The sequence below is a fragment of the Clytia hemisphaerica genome, unplaced genomic scaffold (genome assembly GCF_902728285.1).
Source record: "Clytia hemisphaerica strain Z4C2 unplaced genomic scaffold, Clytia hemisphaerica genome assembly, whole genome shotgun sequence".
NCBI lineage: Eukaryota > Metazoa > Cnidaria > Hydrozoa > Leptothecata > Clytiidae > Clytia > Clytia hemisphaerica.
In genome coordinates, this window is record NW_027104114.1 from 1,498,378 (window position 1) to 1,517,171 (window position 18,794).

Here is an 18,794-nt window from a genome sequence, read left to right on the forward strand (position 1 = left end):
TAAAATCTGCTGTATTTTTATCTTGTTATCTTTGCTGTGTATATTTTTCTTTCTCTCGAAAAAAATTATCAATGTTTTATGAGAAATTTTATATCTTTAATGAAGTTGAAGTAGAAGATTTTTTTTCCTTTTTTATACCATCTCTCGCATCGTTCACGGGAATACTGGTATGTCTCCGAGTTACTGTTAAATGTATTTAGATGCGGTTTTGTTTTAAGTTCTTTTTTTATGTGATATCGAACAGTATCGAAAGGAGGCACGCTTTTTATGCTGACAAAGCATAATTAACAAAAGAATTTTTCAAATTTTGTGCTCGCGCTGAGTGGAAGAGGAGAAATTTGTTTTTTTCTTATGTTTAGAAAAAATGCTGTGTAAGCAAATGGTAGGAGATACACGTTTTTTTATTAGAACACCTAAATTTGGCTGAGCCTGGAAATGCTTATTTTGTTAGCAATTTTCAGCCTAGACTGTTCTTGAATGCGTTCTTAATTTTTCAGACTACTCTAAATTGACAATATCATGCAAAATAAAGAGCACTTAAAATTGGTAAAATTTGGACAATATTTGACTCTCGACTTTAGAAAATCCATCCCTAAGTTCGGTTAAAACTGCTTGAAAAGAGGAGAAAATTGTAGTTTCTTGTCATTTTTTCCAAACATGTCATGTTCATGGTCATGTTCTTACGGTGTTCTTAATTTATCGACGTAAATGTTCTTATAAACTGGGTTCTGATAAAAAGAAACGTGTACGTTAAATGGTGTTCTTTAAAGGCACCACCGACTCTAATAATCGGAAATAATCATAATTTAATAATAATAATAATAATAATAATAATAATAATAATAATAATAATAATAATAATAATAATGATATATTTCTGGCATTTCCAAAATTTACATTTGGCTCTTCACCTGAAAATTTTGTATATAATATATGTGCAATGTCTAGAAAAAAAATTGTAAAATAACCTGGTAGTATACTGAAGAAAAATTGGGGCCGTATGCGGACAAGCAGATAGGGACGAAGCGGTGGGCTAGTATGACGAATAAAATGATTAGGATTAAGAAGTATAAGGGGTAAAATGTGAATAGTGATAGAGCTAGACTAAAACCTAAACAAATCCGAGTATCTGAGTATGCTAGCTGAGGCCATCGCAATGTGTGCTATTATAAAAAATTAACGAATATGTTAAAAAAAAAAAAAATACTAACATAATGTTATAAGCTAGACTAGACTAAGGCTCAAGTACTATTGGTGGCTAGAGGTAAAGTAAGCGACAAAATAGATCTAAGAACTCGGTGAGATAGAATCACGACAGAGCGTAAGATAGAATGAGTAAAACTTGCATAGATTGCAACACCGAAGGCTGTGTAAAAGTGTACTGGACCTTGCAAAACACGACCAGTATTTTGACATAAATAAGTGAGCTATCAACTATCTAAATTAAATTAATTGAAAATAATTAAACATCAAATGGAAAAAAAAAAAAAACTTCATAGAACTAGAATATAATAAAGTCATATATATGCACTGAAGAAAATACAGACTAAGTAAACCTAAGAACAGATGGGCTAAATCTAAAAATCAGAATGGAGACTAGGGAACCAAGGCTACGAGTAGGGATATTAGAAGAATTGAAGTCAGAATTAATTTAAAACTAAAATGGCCTCAATAGTTAGGATCTAGGTCAGGGAGGTGCCCCTCGGGGGAGGGGGCACTCGAATTTGAAAACGACCGTATGTTCGGCCAAAAATCAGGTCTCTAAAATCGGATCCTTACAGTGCAGGAAAAATTTGGCTGAAAATCGACCCTTACAGTGCAATTTTTCGAAATCTTTTGCCCTTTTCAGGGCAAATTTTTTGAAATTTCTCAAATTTTACCTCAAAATTTGATAATTTTACACCCTTACAGTGCACTTTTTCCCACTTTCTCACAAATCAACCTTTACAGTGCACTTCCCAAAGTCCAAAAAAACTACCCTTAAGGGCCGCACGTCCGGTAGGTCACTTACCTGGAGTGCCCCCCACGGGGGGAGGTGGCAAGCAGTTAGTACACTTAATACGGTGGTGGTCCACTACAGTTTTTACACCCAGTGTACTAAGTGCAAAAACAGGTTGTATGCTTAGCACTTAACAGCTAATTTTGTGTACTAACTGCCTAAAATCAATTGGGATTTGGGGGGGTGGTGTATTTGAGGGTGATGTATTGAAATTAGACCACAAAAACAGTTAGTACCTTGCAGACCTTGTCTTTCATTAAAAAATTAAAATATTCATTTGACCTCATGGCGAAAAAAAAATTAAGTACCTTTGCGAAAAGATTCCCAAAACCCCTTTAATTTGAAAACTAGATAAGTTTGACATTAAAAAATTCTGGTTTAGTAGGAATATTCCTTTCTACATCTAGCTTAAACTTCAATTTCACTTTAAAACGGTTTTTACAGCTGATAGGAAAGCTAGAATGTAAAGGTTTGAGTCTTCTTTGACGTCAATTAATTGCTACTGTAAACAACACAAAAAGTAGTGATCTTGCGAGAATATTCATAACTTTAAATTCATTTGAGGTAACTTTGCCAAACTTTTAGAAATGTTTGGAAATAAAACGTACAATACTCACAAAAAAATTCAAGCCGTTCAACTGAATAGAAAAATGTACGTCATAGATTGTAAAATAGGGGCGTTTTTTTTGACACACCCGGTACATGGTGTAGAACATTGTGATAAGAGTTGGTAGTCCTTTTCGAAATTTTCAGAAATCAGTTAGTACTCACAGTGTTCTAAAGTAACTGCTTGACCCCCTCTGTCTAAGCTGCAAATCAAACATTGTTGCTACCCCAGGTTACCTTCCAAAGGGAATTGAGATGTGTGCAGTCTAGATATAGGGACTAGCCTGTCTCAATACAATAGCATACCGCAGTAATTCTAAAAGACATCAAAATTACTGTTTGTCCGAGTTTAATCCCATCATCCTTTGCATTACTTACTTTTGCAAGTTAATTACACTTATTGACAATACAAAAGTAATAACTTGCACGCATTACGAATCAAGATGAAAAGTATTGTGGGATTGAATTTCGGTCAAATGTTAAAAGTAATAATTATGACGTTTGTATATCGGTGTGCTATTGATTTAGTCAATTTTGTTCTCTTGTCTTGCCTTATCAAGAAATGTAATGATATGAATTTGGACTAGGTCCACATGGAATACATCTAAATGAGAAAGAAGGCCTTATGATTAGGTATTATTCATATGGGCGTGATACCACCCCACCAATGGTCAATTGTAGAATTTCATTACTACAGCTGAGTCTCTTTAACTCAAGCCTCTATAACGCGGAATGTCTCCTAAACACGAACAAGTTGTCTATTCTACTCAGTTAACAATGCATTTATATAAACCTTGTTCGAAATTTCAATAATTCGAATTTGTGTTTCCCATGCGGGTTCGAGTTATGAAGACTTCACTTGTATTATCTATCTGTATCGTTTCCATTCATTCGTTGTCTAGGTATTTTCTTTGGAAGAGAAAGAAACAACAGACGTCGCTCAAGATGTATTGATAGCTTTTGAAGAGAAACCGTCAGAGTATGTTTTTATCGTTCATTTATTCATTCCTTTGTTCCTTGTTTAACTGCTCGTCGAATTATAAGTCATTAATTTCTTAATTCTTATATCTTGACGTAAGTTGAATATCATTAGTCCTTATTCTGTATTTTCTTTGTCACAATATCACGCATGCAAAGGAATGGACGTCCCGTTCGTTCGTTCGTTCGTTCGTTCGTTCGTTCGTTCGTTCGTTCGTTCGTTCGTTCGTTCGTTCGTTCGTTCGTTCGTTCGTTCGTTCGTTCGTTCGTTCGTTCGTTCGTTCGTTCGTTCGTTCGTTCGTTCGTTCGTTCGTTCGTTCGTTCTCTTCCTAAGAGCGTCATTTGCCCTATTTTACTTTGTTTTATAAATTCATTTTTTTTTTAATTTACTCTGACGTAACGTGAACTGTTGAAGATTATTTGTAATCCTTATTTTGTGTTTTCTTGGTCTAACCACTAGTTCACTGTTAACTATCAAATATACAATTTCAATGTTATTAAAAACATTATTAATTTTCTTCCCTTTAGAATGACTGATAGCAATTCATCGCCTATTGAACTAGACTACGACCAACTAAAGGTTTGCCAAAGAGTTTTGTTTTTGGGAAATTCGGCATAGTGTCCTCCCCACCAATTTTCCAATTTTGGATGGGTGAGGGGGGAAATGAAAATTTGAATGGTAAAGGGGGGGGGGGAGTGGGAGGAAAACATCGATAGTTGGCAAATTTGGTGGGTGGAAGTTGTTTTTATTTTATTTAGGATTTTAATTTTTCATTTCATTGTTGGTTTAAGTCTGCTTTTCTAAGCATGTTTGTTTACAATAACCCATTTTCGTTCTATTTTGCAGCAAAATTTTACGTTTGTGTCAGGTTGAAATTTGAGAAATTTATATGGGTATATGGGGGGAACTGATATTTTCAGAATTTTCTGGGGGGAAAGCAAAAAAGAGAGGGGAAGCTAAAAAACTGAAAAGTCATAGGGGGAAAAAAGAGGGAGGAGATTTAAAACAATCAAGAATTTGGTGGGGTAGGAACAAACCCTGGAGGACACTATGATTCGGTTTTCTTCTTCACATCTTTCAGGCTCAAATAATGCATAAGTAAAGAACACAAGAAAAGGTTAAAAATGTGAAATGAAATTATCTTCGTTAGATTTGTTCAGTGTATTACTAACGCTATACTAACTGTTTATGAGAGCAATACCCTGAAATATTGAGTGATGTCAAAAAGTATTGTCCCGAGTAGGTACTTTATCGGCCCTTTTTACACCGGCCCTTATTGGCGTCATTTTTTGGCTTGTGGTGTAATGAGGGCCTGCGTACTTACTGGACCTACTTGAACTTACTTGGAGATCCTATAAATTAACCCATGTACGCTTTTCTCGAGATTGGCTCATTTTTTTGCATTTAAGAATGTGTATCATAACCCTCGATAAAGCCCACGATAAACCAGGATAAACGAAAATAGTAATTCCCAAAATGTGGCAGAGCCCAATTTTCGAAAAAAATAATTTCCGGTCGCCAGATCCTGTAATGGCCGGCGGAAAAACGGGAATTTAACGTTTTCTGTTCATCAGTCAGGTAGGTCCATATATATCATAAGTATAATAACATGCGACCGGAGCATGAAGGAAGAGCATCCAGATACGGTGCGCAAGGTTGTGGGTTCGATCCCCAGCCGGGTCATACCAAAGATTTCCAAAATGTTACTTGATGCCTCTCTGCTTGATGTTCAGCAACTAAAGAGATGGATCAAGGGTAAGTGGAGAAATCCAGGGAAAGGAGTAACGCCCTCCCCTAACTTCAGGGAAGACAGCTATACGAAAGGGGCGGAGCCTTTGGGTCGCCCTCGACTTCGGTCGCAAACTTGCTTACTATATATGGTGAAGATCAGAGATCTGACCTCAAGGAGAGAAAGTGTTGAAAATACGAAATAAAATAAAGATGAAACATAAAAAGGCACTAATATTTTTATAATTATACGTTTTTTTTCCATTTTTTTGAATTTTTCTAAATATATAAATCAAACCAATCAAACATCCTGTCAAGAAATGAGAATTTTATGCGAAAAAGAACCAACAAACCAATAGACATAAAGTTTAGTTAATTTCTTTTTGTAGGAGGCTTGTTCAGCTTACCAAGCTCAAAACAATTTTTTGAACAGTGAAATATTGGAGTTACACAAACTACGTACATTGGATGCTGAAAAGATATTGAATGCAAATGAGTAAGTGAAATATTCGCACGTGACGGCTCCATTTCGCTCCGAAACGAAATGAAGCCATTCTACCGGGTGTCCCAGAAAAAAGTTCAAAGTTCACTTCAAAGGGGGGGGCTTTGAAGTGTAATTTCTCAAGTTGTATGAACTGTTAAAGAATTGGTCCTTTTTCATTAGAAAGAGGAAGGATAAACTTGTTGGGGTTGTTTGTTAAATTCGGTTAACTACACCAAAGGTTATGGACTAAATGCTAAAATATTACTTCTCACAAAAGTCGAAAAAGCGAAAAATGAGGGTATTAAATTTATTACAAAGATACAAAAATTTGCTAAGATTCTGAAATTTTTAGGGCTTGAAAAAGTATCATGTCTCTTGATGATACTCATGGAAGCTCGTTAAATTAGACAATTAAACAAAAGGAAAATTATTATAAAGACACCTTAAAGAACAACATGGAAAGACTTTGATCGTTAATAAATTGATAAAAGAAGTGCTTTCTTTATGATGATTTAATACCCTCGTGTTTTGCCTTTTTCAGTTTTTTTGAAAAGTAATAAATTAGCATTTAGGCCGTAACTTTTGATGTAGTTAACCAAATTTGACAAAGAACCCCTCAAAATTTAGGTTTATCCTTCCTCTTTCCAATGCAAAATGATTGATTCTTTAACAGTTCATAGAACTCAGGAAATCTCACTTCAAAGAGGGGGGACTTTTTTCTGGGACACCCGGTATTGGTTAGAAATGACGTAACACTAAAATGTAACCAATAGAATGGCTTCATTGGTACTACCCTTGCCGACCGACGGGAGTCTTCCACTGAGATCCGAAAAATGGATCCTACGCGTTTTTTTTTTTTTTTGCTCTGAATGAGACTGAAATTCAGAAAATTTTCTCTCTTTTTTTTAATTCCCCTAAAACGGCTCTCTACAAGAGACGATAATTTTTCTATGTTGCTGATTTTTCAACCCTACCTAGGCCTCATGCGCGCGTATCTTGTTTGGTAAAATGTGCGCACGATATACTAAATTGGTCCCTTTATGGCTAAACATTTTTGAAAATACAGTGTTCGTGCATGACTACATGACTACATGACACCGCGGATTCTCGTATTTCCTCAGATCGCATCGCTTTCGACACTAAATCCTCATATTGAAGTAAAAGAACTCTTCTTTTTGGACCTACCCCGGTGGGGTGGAGGTCCTATAAATTAACCTGTGTTCGTCCGTCCGTTCGTCCGTTCGTCTGTTACCAACTTTTCTCAGGATTGAATCATAGGAATCTTTTGATTTTTGGTACAAAGGTGCAAAATGGTGGTGGCCAAAATGTGACGGAGCCCGATTTTCGAAAATAATTTTGGGGGGTAAATTTGGGCCAAAAAACGGCTAAAAAACGGGTTTTTTGGACTTTGTGGAAAATTGGATCATTAATTTTTTCTGATTTTTTGCATGAAAGTAGGGTACCATCATAGGTAAAAGATGGCTCAAGCAGATTTTTGCAAAAAAATTTTGTTGGCTCAAAAAACGCATGTTTATCTATAAGAATCACTATTAATAAGCATAGATCAATGTTTTTAGCCATATTATTATTTTTATTAGTTTTTTTTTAAGATGGAAATGTCACGGTGGAGGGATTGAGTTTTCTAAAAACACTATTTTTTTGGCTGAAAAACGAATGTTTATCTATAAGAATCACTATTTATAAGCATAGATCGATGTTCTTAGCCAAATTATTATTTTTATTATTATTTCTAAAAGGAGAAAATGTCACGGTAGAGTGTGATGGTTTGAGTTTTCTGTAAACCTTATTTATTAAGCTGTGCATTTTTCTGATAGTGGATTGTTTTTATAAAGAAAAGCGTTTAATAGCTTTTTTTATTTCTTTTTCAATTGTGTTGATAGTTTCTCCCAATAGATATGCTTTCATTTTTCTTTATTTTTTTGTATTTTGACCAATTATGTCTTATGTGTTTCATTGTTTCAATGTTCATTGATTAGTTTGATAACCAGGTAGGTCCATAAAAGTATCACTTGTTTTGATATTTTTGATAACTTAAGATAATTGAAATAGAACTATAAAGATAACTTTTATGTACAAACAGTATGAAGTAAGCCCTAAATACTAATGTATCAACTACTAACGAAGTCTGCGGCCGGGTCAGTAAATTATTTTTTTCACCCGGCCTGTTTCTAGAAACACTACATTTTTTATTTTCACCTTATTGGTTTGTTTTCCCTCGCGGGTGACGTCTAGTATAGGCTGATCTTTTTATTTTCGTTTTCAGTAACCTTGAGATGAAAGAAGCGGAGGTGATCAAAATCAGAAGTCGATATTTATGGTTACTTAAAGATTGTGCTGGACCTAAACGAGGTATAAACTTAATCTTAATCGTACACTATCACTGAGCTGTTCCATTAAAAATCCATACAGTGGATACCCTCTAGAAATAGTAAAATTTGCAAAAAAAAAAACCCTTGGAAAAATTCTTTACTTAACGTTGCACTAACTAAAACCAGTTTTTTGCTCCCTGAAAATTTAAGAATAACCTTTTTACCGCCTTGAATAATTAAAAAAACACACCTTGGGACACCCTGGAAATCATTCTCGAATTATCCCCTGGAAATGTTCGTCCACCCCCTCCCCTGTATGGATATACGGGAAATAGAATGGCCCAATCCTTAGCGGCGCGGTTGGCTTTTGAGGAGTTTTTGTAATAAAATTACAAGGAAATAGACCTTTTCATAAAATTACGTCACGAACATCACTTGCCTCGTTTTGAAATTATTGCCATGATGATTAACTCCCAGCGGATTTTGTTGAAACTATTTTCTATTCATAAAAAAATTATTTAATGTCAGGGACATAATCGCCGTGGTAATTGTTTGAATACGAGGCAAGTGATGTTCGTGACGTAACTTATGAAAAGGTCTATTACGTCAAAATTCATTGTCTATAAGGATGTTAAGTAACCAATATTTTTATTTTACGGACCAGAATCTATTGTAGAGTTAATTAAGTCAACGGTTAATAAACGATTAAAGAGACATAAAAGTAGTAAAATGTAAACATTTCGCGAACCGCGTGTCATTTAAAGAGAACAATTAAAATCACGTGTCCAAAACAAACTTGTAAAACAATTGAAACAATCAAAGTCAGCCATATTTGTTTTTAATTTTTATTTTGACATGTGACATTTGTTTTGATTTTGTATCCCGCTGCATACGATTTGTTTACAAATTTCAAAAGTACTTTTATGTCCCTTTAACTTATCTCATTATTTGAGAGTGGTATGAATTTAGAAATTTTGACCAGTGATAGATAAGTACTAGTTATCGCATGACTTCGAGTGCAATACGAGAAATATTTTACGAGTGCCGAGATTTTTCCGTAATATTTTTCCGAGCCTTTAGGCGAGGAAAAATATCGGTAAAATCTCGGAACGAGTAAAATATCGAGTATTGCACGAGAAGTCATGTGATAACTAATTTATTGTCGACTCAAAAAAATTGTCCTGATAAAAATCTCTTTTTGTTTTTGTTTTAAAACTTACTTCCGCCTTGCTTCTTTCTTCTGTGTAGTTTCGAATGTTTTTATTCGAAAATCTAATTCGAACGTTAGATTCGAACAAAAAAATTCGATATGTTCCCGCAAAAAATATTCACACAAAAACAAAACAGAAAAGCATTTTTCGATCATTTTATCGATCCAGAAGTTTTGTTTTGAAGAGTTGCAGATTTTTCAGAGATGTATTTGAAAGTTTCTAGATTGATAATTCAAAATGCAGATGGTGTACAGTATTGTTTCGATAGACAAGAAACCGTTCATCATTGGATGATAACATTCAGTCTTTTTCTATGTTTTTTGTTTCGATGTATGGAAAAGAATAGCAGAGGAAAGGAGTCCCATGATGGAAATGTATGCTTGTAATAATGGTTAAAGAACAACATTTTTTCAGGAGCAATACAATTTGTATACTTTCTTGATTATCGTCAAGCTTTAAATGTTTTGAATTTTAGAAGGAAGATGTAATGATTGTTGAGTTGAAAATTCAAGGACGTACCTCGTCGAGAACGAGAATTAGGAGAGAACTTTTATAAAAATCACTCGTCGTTTGGTTTAATACAAGACATTTCACTTCCCTTGCTATGTTATGAGAAATTTTATTGGCAAACATTCAAGAATCTCAAGTTTTTTTGTATGCATGGATAAAAAACTGTTTGGTTATCACACGAACGAATTTTATACCAAAAGCTGAAAATATTTGGGTGGTCTCAAGTAGTTTTATAATTTCTTAGTTCATCAGATTTGATTTTAGTGTCTTTTATGGAAGAACTCCAAAGTAAAAGTTAATCTGAAAATATTTTTGTTGCGTTTTCCCTTTGACTCCCAAGTCAGTTTCTCCGAAATTCAGTTCTTTTCGGCTGTTTTGTTTTGATTTTTCTCCCGCCGCTTACCCAGTCCCCCAAAAGTCAACGCGGTCATATTTCCATACTAGAGAAATATGAAATATCGCAAATATCTCGATGCTCTCGACCAATCAAAACGCTGATATTTTTTTGGGTCGGCAATAATAAGGATAATGCAAAGTAAAATTCATTGTTTTGAGCCAGTCCACGTTCAATGGTATTTTACAGACCAGAATTTATGAAAGGGTTGATAAGTCGGTAATCAATGATTAATAAGAAATCAATTTATTTTCAATCGATATTTCATGGTTGGAAAGTACCATGGGCTTGTTTTATTTTTTTTGTATTTTTTTTACTAAATTGTTGCCATTTTTCCTGTTTTCTTATTACATCAATCTTCTTTTAATGCTATAAATGTTCTTATTTTCGGCATTGTCTAAAGGCCGGTCTCCACTTTCACGCGAAATGGGCGACAGTTTTTTTCTTAATTTTTTTTGTCATAAAAAAGTTTCGTGCGAGCAAAAAAAAGTTGAAGGAAGTTCTACTTTTTTCATCCGTTACGTCAATTTTGACCAATGGAATTGCTTCATTTTTCAACCGACCAATGACCTTACAAAAACGTCAAAAAGTTTTTAGGCCTTAAGTATTTTGGCCCAATTACCTCGGTCTCCTCAGATATTGCATGTTTTAGAGCATTAGACTTTCTTAGAATGTTTTTAAATTTTTAACCTCTTGGCCTTATGTTCTTATTATAAAAAAATATATCAATTAAAGTTTACAAATTAAAAAAATGCCTAAAAAATATAATCAAGAAATAAAATTTTCATCATTTTCGTATGAACTGAAACAATGTTCCTTTTGTGAGCTACATTTGCTACAGTGCAATGCTATTCGATTGACCAACACTCACAAATTAGTCTAACATCGGTCCATACGTAGCTCTGATACGAATGTTCGTCGTATCTATATGATGTTTTTCCAATGTTGCACGAACTGTTTCCACCTCAATTTCAATTTCAAATTGCCACTGTAATGTTATTAGTTTTTGGTAAGATGTTATGCGGTTTAAGAAATCCAACGCTTCTTTCGTGTTTAGAGGAAATCTTTTATCTATTAAGATGCGGAAATTATTTGCATTTTTCAACCATTCATAAAAAATCGTGTTCAGAAAAGAAGGGTTCCCAGCCACCCAAAATTCACTATCTTTTACATTATATCTCCAGTATGTATCTGTGCGGAAAATATTTATTACTGCGTCATATTCACCAATGCTGGATAATGCTAATGAAATCAAGTATTGTTCTGCTTCATCAATGGACGGTGTCCTGTTATTGATTCCTAGTTTCGTTATTGTCGTTACTTTCGATTGTTTGATTAAGTTGACAATATTTTGTGCATCTCTATATCCATTAACATGAAGCTCTGCTGATTTCAATTCAGGCGATATGATGTTGCCACCACCTGATTCTTTGTACAAATTTAAGAATTCTATATGGTCATTGTCATTGGCATCAATAAAAAGAATGTTGCCATCTTTGATCATACTTAATGGTAGTTTCAGAAAAGCTCCAACGAATTTTTTAAAAGTTTTTGCTTTTTTTCCTTTGAAAAGTTTAATTTTAGTAAACCATCTTGATTGATATATTTCGATCAACTTATCATAAAAAGTGACAAATAGTGTATTGTCTCCCGTTTCGAGCATTCGTTGGACTCCGACCATGGTTGGCTTGCAACTTGATAATTCTCGGTTCGATTTGAAAGGTGTGATATCCTTCGTCACGCACAAGTGCAACGCGGTATGATATTCGTGTAGTACCAAGTGTCGGAACTGGAACGTCGCTTTTTGCTTATTCCCAGTCCGGTATTTAGTGACGAATCCGGTTTCTTCAATCGGGAAACGACAACCCAAAGATCGGATATCGGATTCATTGAAAACGACTTTGTTTTCCATGTATGTGGTGACAGATAGCTGCATGATAGAATACAACATTTCTACCACTTTTCGATCTTCTATGATGGACATGAGATTTGGGTATTGATTCGGTTTACTTTTGAAATGATTCCTGATGAAAATCAAAGAGGAATAAAAGTATAGTTCTGTTTGTGTGTTTATAGAGTTTTTCAGCAGGTTTTCTTTGTAAACACTACAAATAACAAACAGAAAGACTGGAACACGTGCCATTAGACGTAAATCATATGATTGGACGATTAAATCTTTGACAGTTGTTGCTTTCTCAACATTTTCACCGAAAAAATTGTCGATGTATTTAACGATGTTTTCGTCGTCAAATCCGCACACTTCAATGGTTTTTCTTTTAGAGTTTGTCGGTAGTTTGGTTTTGACATACTCGATAGCCTTTGGTCTGCCGCATGCTAACACTTTGTGGTTTTTGAGCCAATCTCCTTTTGGTTCGAGTAGTTTGAAGACTAGCTGTGCTAGACTGGTTTTTGAGAAAGCTCCAGGTTTGCTTTCGACGTAAATGTCCTTGAGTTCATCGAGACCATCGACAATCACCAATACTCTATCAGATATCTCCATCAAATCGTCGAAAGTGATCGACTCAAACACCTTGGGAAATTTCAGTTCAAAGAGTTCCTGGAGGTTAGAGAATTTACCGGAAGCATCATTTAAGTCCCGGCAAGTGAATTTGAAGAGGAATTTGATCGCTGAGAGATCAGGAATCTCACCTTTAGCCCATTTATAAGTGAGCATATCCAATAAACTCGTTTTACCGATACCCCCAATACCCCTGATGAACACGAGTTCATCATTGGGCAAGAGGACTTGGTTTATGGATTTATGGATGGTGGTTTTTGGAAGATTCTCATGTTCCATCAAAGCAGCACGATCGGAGTTGGACCATTCTTTATCAACAATAGTAGAAGGTAACACCACAAGATCGATAAAGACATCTTCTCGCATTACATAATCGGTTTCCCCGTCGGTTTCAGAAAGCGGCTTTTCAATCAGACATCTGATCAACTCGTCTTCATAATGCTCCTCAAGTTTCTGTGATGCGGCGCGAAGTGCTGAAAAATTAGATAATTAGAGTTTTAAGTTAACCCTTTGAGCATCTTTGAGAAACATATAGCCCTCTATTTTGAGCAAAACATTTTCATTAATTTTGATAGGCTTGACACATTCTGACATTATTACGTCATTGCCACCTGATGACGTCATAAAATTTTGATGTATCCGAAAAAGAGCCTTGTCTAATTTTTTCCGCTTTTTTGCTCAAATTTTCTGTACCATCTCACCTTGGCATTATAAACTAGGAGCGGGGCGTGGGGTCAATGTTTGTCACCTCAAAGCTTTTTACTCATAGTAGGCCCGATTGATGTAATTATCTTGCAAAAATTGAAACGAAGCACAAGATTTGAAACAAACTTGCTGAATACCGTAAGTTGGTCTGTTATCGACATCCCTCATCTAATCCCGACACCCTTCTCTAGATAGGAATAATATAATTTTGAAAAAATCCAAAGTTTTGAATTCTAAAGTTAGTTCATTCAAAGCTCGGACATTAAATGGATTAAAAGAATTCCTGGGAATTCTAATTCTTCTAAGACAAGGATGATTTCAATTTTGACCTCCCCCTCCTATTATATTATGTCTTGAAATGACGCTGTTTCAGACTGATATTACCCAGAAATTAAGCTTTTGAAATTGTAAATCATGATAAATAAGTTTGAACTTTTCGAAATCAAGTGTGATCACACTAAACTTCATTTGATCAGTAGTAACCTCGCCAGTTTAAATTACCTTTGGTGATGAGAGTATTTTCCTGGATCTGTTTGACCACATCGCGTCTTCCGATCACTTCCAATTCTCTCTTGATATCTAACCATTTCTCATCTTCCAATTTCGTTACCAGATCTTTCAATGGATCACCATCATCATCGATACCAAGGTTCTTTAGAAGTTCTCTTGATTCGTTTTCTGTGATGTTCTTTGAGATATGGTCCAGGGCTTCTTTAACACAAGTTGAACCTAAGATCGAATGCACAAAGTTTGATTTCATCTCTTTAACAAAACGGCAAAAAAAGTATCGTGTTGAGCATGTTATTGAGTAGAAAAGTTTGCTTGCCAAAAAACAATGAGAAAGTACTCCGACCATCATACATGCAGACTTAGGCGAGACCAATTTAATTTGTTGTTCTACGGGCAGATCGTTAGCAAAATATGGGTCGGTCGGTCGGTGAAATAAGAAAATTTTTTCATTTATCAGGGTTGGTAAAGTACCGAAAATGTTTTCCAAAAAATATCTGGTTCAAAAATGCACTTTTTTTATCTTCGATGAAGAGATCATAATAAAATCTTAGTGTATGGAATGCTTGATTTTCTAAATTTTTCAATTTCTTGAATTAATTTTCGGCTTTATTCAAATTTGATTCTTACAAATAACTTGTGTGTAAAATATATTGTAGTGGAAATTCAATATTATTATTTTTTTGATTTTGGCAAAAATAGGGTCGGTTGGACCCGTAGAACAACAAATTAAATTGGTCTCGCCTTATTACAAATATTTGTTTTAACGTATCAATCAATCACTAGCTCTCTTTATTTATTCCCTTGTTGCACCTGGTTCCACAAATGTAGAAAAGGAAAAAGATGGAGAAACTCAAAATACAATCGTTTGGCTAAACATAGTTGTGTTTCGGCTCCGAGGAAACCTCAATAACTAAAGCATGCTTTAATTTTCCAGTGTGACTCCCCCCTATAGTTGTGTTTCGACTTGATACTTTTTTTACGGACACTCTATTGTTTTTATAAGAACAAACTATATAAGAACATAAGGCTTCGATGGCCAAAATATTAAGAACAATTTAAGAACATTTTTAAGGCTTTGATAAATACACCCGTTTTCTTAGGAAAATGGTCACAAAATGGTGAAAATAAGAAGATTTTAGGAACATTTTGAGGCTCGAAACCCAAAAAGTTAAGAACATCCCAAGGCTGCAAAAATTTTGGATGTTCTTATAATAAAAAAAATGTGTATCATACCTGCTGGTTTTTGTTGAATTGTTTTGATTCGGCTTCTCAACGTTTTGATTTCATTCCCCAAGACGATTAATTGCTGTTGAAGGTTTGTTTTATCTTTGGCATATTGTTGTAACGAATTGAAAACATTGTCGTAACGAGGGTCAAGAGATTGAGTTTGAAGTTTTGCGGTCAGGAAAGTAAATCCAAAGTTGTTGATAATTTGTTCTCCTTCTAGCCATTTTTGATTGAACATTGCTTGCGTTATGGTGTCAGGGTCCGTGTGATGGACAAAGTTACGCCATTCGCGTGCACGAATCACGAATGCTGCGATACTTAAATCGTTAGCTGGAGGATTTTTGTCATTCCAACCGTTTATAGGTGCGGGTATTGTCGTGAAGTTTCGTATGAGTATGCATAATAAAGTGACGTCGAAAGTACTTGAATCTGTTGCGTTCCCGCTCGGTGGTAGAAGGAGATCGAGTTGATCTTGCTGTAGAACTTTTCCTTTCAATTTGTTGATTTTCCTTTGATTGACAAGCGTTGAGAGCTCTTGGAATAGTAGTTGAGGATTTTGAGGCAATCCTTTGTACGATGGATCATTTCCAAGGTTGTGTAAAATCCATATGAGGAACAACTTAAGTGGTTCATGTAAGAATGTTGCTAGTCTCAGCCAGAATTGAATATCGTTGATGAGTTTTTCAATGGAGCGATTCATCTTGCTTCACCTAAGAAAGAAACAAAAATATGTACGTTAATAGGGTTGGCGGATTTTAAAACCAATGTTGAATTATGCACCCGGGGGGAATCTAGCATGTAATGCATACCTCAAGCAAAAATTTAGCATTTTTGTGGAACGTTTTAGCATTGCTGGTGAATAATTGGCAATTTGATGGTGAAATGCTCTAAAAATGGCTTCTTATAGGTGCAGCCCAGGGGGGGGGCAGCTGAGCAAAAGGACCGACGGGTATGTGCGGGTCCTAAGGGTACCATTTCCAATATGTTTAAAAGCACTGTAAGGGTTGGAAAAACTAGAGATGCACTGTAAGGGTAGAAATTTCAGAAAATTCTTGAAAAATCTAGATATTTTGACCAAAAATGCTAGAATTTTGACCATTTTTTGCACGAAAGGGATCGAATATTTGGTGGGTCTCCTTAGTTGGAAGGTTGTTTAAATTACTCTCTGTAATTCGAAAGTTTCTCTAATTCGAATAACATTTTTGGCTCCTCGAAGATCGAATTAGAGGGAGTGAACCGTATAAAAATGTTTTTCCTTTCAAAAGTATTTTGTAAATTCATAGAAATCACGTTTCTTTCTCGTGACATTTTTTTAAAGCTACAAGATAATTGACAAAACAAACTACAAAATAAATAAACTACAAAGCAACTGTATTTCTTTTGAATAACAATTGCATAATAATTTTCTACAAGAAAAATATCAAATGAAAGTTGTTGTTTTTTTTTCAAGGGTTTAAAGTTTTGCTACTTGATCAAAATTATCAGTTTGACCCATATTTTACTTCTTTAGAATCAATTAAGGAGTTGTTACAATTTAGATATTTTGTCCTAGCTTTTAAATTTTGTATCAAACCTTTGAATATAAGATCAATTTAGTTTCCTATAAAGAAAGGTGTTTGATTACATTCCCTCTTTGCATTGTAAGGTAATAATGTTTGTTCATCTTGTTTAAAGAAACAACAAAAATAATAATTTTTTTCTCTCTCATTTGTCTTATATTGTATACGTTTTTATAAGAAGAAATTATATACGAGCTTCGATGGCCAAAATATTAAGAACAAGTTGAGAATCGGACCATTGCGGGTATTTCCTTCTAGGAAAATGGAAAAACAAAGGGGGGAAAATAAGAACATGTTAAGAACATTTTTATGCTTAAATTCCAAAAAGTTAAGAACATCCGAAGCCTTCAAAAAAATGATGTTCTTTAAAAAAAATGTGTTTCCATTTTATATAGCATCATATAGCATCATCAATACAATCCCGAAGCTTCGCCTTCTCGCTGAGTAGGATGAAGTTATGTATGTACGTATGTATGTATCAATACAATATCTTCTCAATTCTCGAAACTTGATACAGTTGAATTTCGCTACACGCTTTTTTTTATAAGAATGGTGTAAATCCATTTCATCATGGATATTCTTAACTTTTTTGGGAAAATCATCCTAAAATATTCTTACAGCATTCTTAGGTTATGATCCTAATTGACTAAAGAATGGTCTAAAAATGACATTCTTAGCTTGAGTAGCAAAATTCTATGATGGTGATATTCTTAGCATATTCTTCATTTTTTGGCCATTTTCATCATGGACATTCTTATAAAGTGTATTCTTATAAAAAAAAGCGTGTAATTCGAACTCGAACGGGGAATTTTATTTGTTCGAACTATAGAATGCATTTTAAGAAGGTTTTTTCTTGACGGGGACTAAGATTGGAATAATAGAAGTTCCAATAAGCGAGAGTTTACTGTATATGATGCCTTCTTGTAAAAACCCTTTTCGCTAGAGGATGAGCAGAAGCCTATTCGAACCTAAGTTCAAATACACGATATCGGCCAGGGTTGATTTTTTCGGCCAACTAAATCCAAAATTCCTATTACGTACTTACTTCAAACATGTGTCTTAAAACTTGTCCCTTTTCACAGACCCGGTAGGATTCTTTCAGCCAGTGGGGATAAAAGTAACGGAAACTTGATGGGGATTGATATTCTCATATTTTTTATGTATGGGGATTTCAATTATTTTGTTTAAAAGTCAAAAAATTTAATGGGGATTGAGAAAATAGCATATGTTTTGCGGTGAGGATTGGTTTATTTGATTATTTTCAGTGGTGACTAAAATTGGAGGACAATTTTCCTCCGGGAACGATATTTTGGAGACCCAGGGGTCTGTGAGAAGGGGGTGTGTGATAATTGCCAAACGCTAGACATTTTTTATTTTTCCTAATGCTGTTAAGATTCTCGATCACTTTCACTTAGAATTAGCCTCGATAATTCACCAAACACCGACCCCCCTCAATAAGTAATATTCATCAGGGCTGCAAAATACATATTTCTACGAATGTATTAAAGGTTAAGAGATGCTTCAAAAGTGTTCTACAGTGTGAAGGTGCCTGATACAATTTTCAGAAACAAAATACACAACTACTTTAAGTTTCATGTTAATACAATCGTTAGCTGTACAAGACTAGATGAAAAAAATTCCTTTTTATATAAATTACGAAAGGTTAGATATACTTGACCTGGGCATATAAACGTTTTTAAGAATGAATCTAAAAAGTTGGTGAGGTAACTTACATACCCTGTCAAAACCAAACTTCAATCAAACATCAAATTGTAAATTTTATCAATAATAAAACGAAACAAAACAACTTTCCTTCTCATACATCAAGACCTTAACTTTTTTACAAACAGTACACTGCAAAAACCCAGATACTTTTAGGAAGTAAAAAAAAATTCTAGGAAGTAATATTTTACTTTAGAGAAGTAACAGTTAATTTGTCCGAACGTCAAGAAAATATTACTACAGAATTTACTTCTCACAAGAAACATTTTACTTACTTGTAGGAAGCATTTATTATTTACTAGTTAGGAGATT

General features: G+C 34.5%; 2 protein-coding genes across 3 annotated transcripts in view; one reads left to right on the top strand and one right to left on the bottom strand.

Moving 5' to 3' along the window:
* The window catches only part of LOC136813427 (TBC1 domain family member 2B-like), a 94,915-nt gene that overhangs the window by 23,567 nt on the left and 52,554 nt on the right, over window positions 1–18,794 (top strand). For both annotated transcript variants that reach the window (XM_067069946.1, XM_067069947.1), the window contains 4 exons: window positions 3,508–3,584; window positions 4,112–4,163; window positions 5,702–5,808; window positions 8,081–8,166. In XM_067069946.1, coding sequence (XP_066926047.1) covers window positions 3,508–3,584; window positions 4,112–4,163; window positions 5,702–5,808; window positions 8,081–8,166 — 322 coding nt within the window. The remainder of the gene's footprint in view (window positions 1–3,507; window positions 3,585–4,111; window positions 4,164–5,701; window positions 5,809–8,080; window positions 8,167–18,794) is intronic.
* Window positions 10,743–18,607, bottom strand: LOC136813426 (uncharacterized). Its single transcript, XM_067069945.1, has 4 exons — window positions 18,498–18,607; window positions 15,208–15,911; window positions 13,966–14,193; window positions 10,743–13,232 (listed from the first exon to the last, which is right to left on the bottom strand). Exons 2-4 carry the CDS (start codon window positions 15,899–15,901, stop codon window positions 11,116–11,118), a joined length of 3,039 nt encoding a protein of 1,012 aa, XP_066926046.1. The 5' UTR covers window positions 15,902–15,911; window positions 18,498–18,607; the 3' UTR covers window positions 10,743–11,115.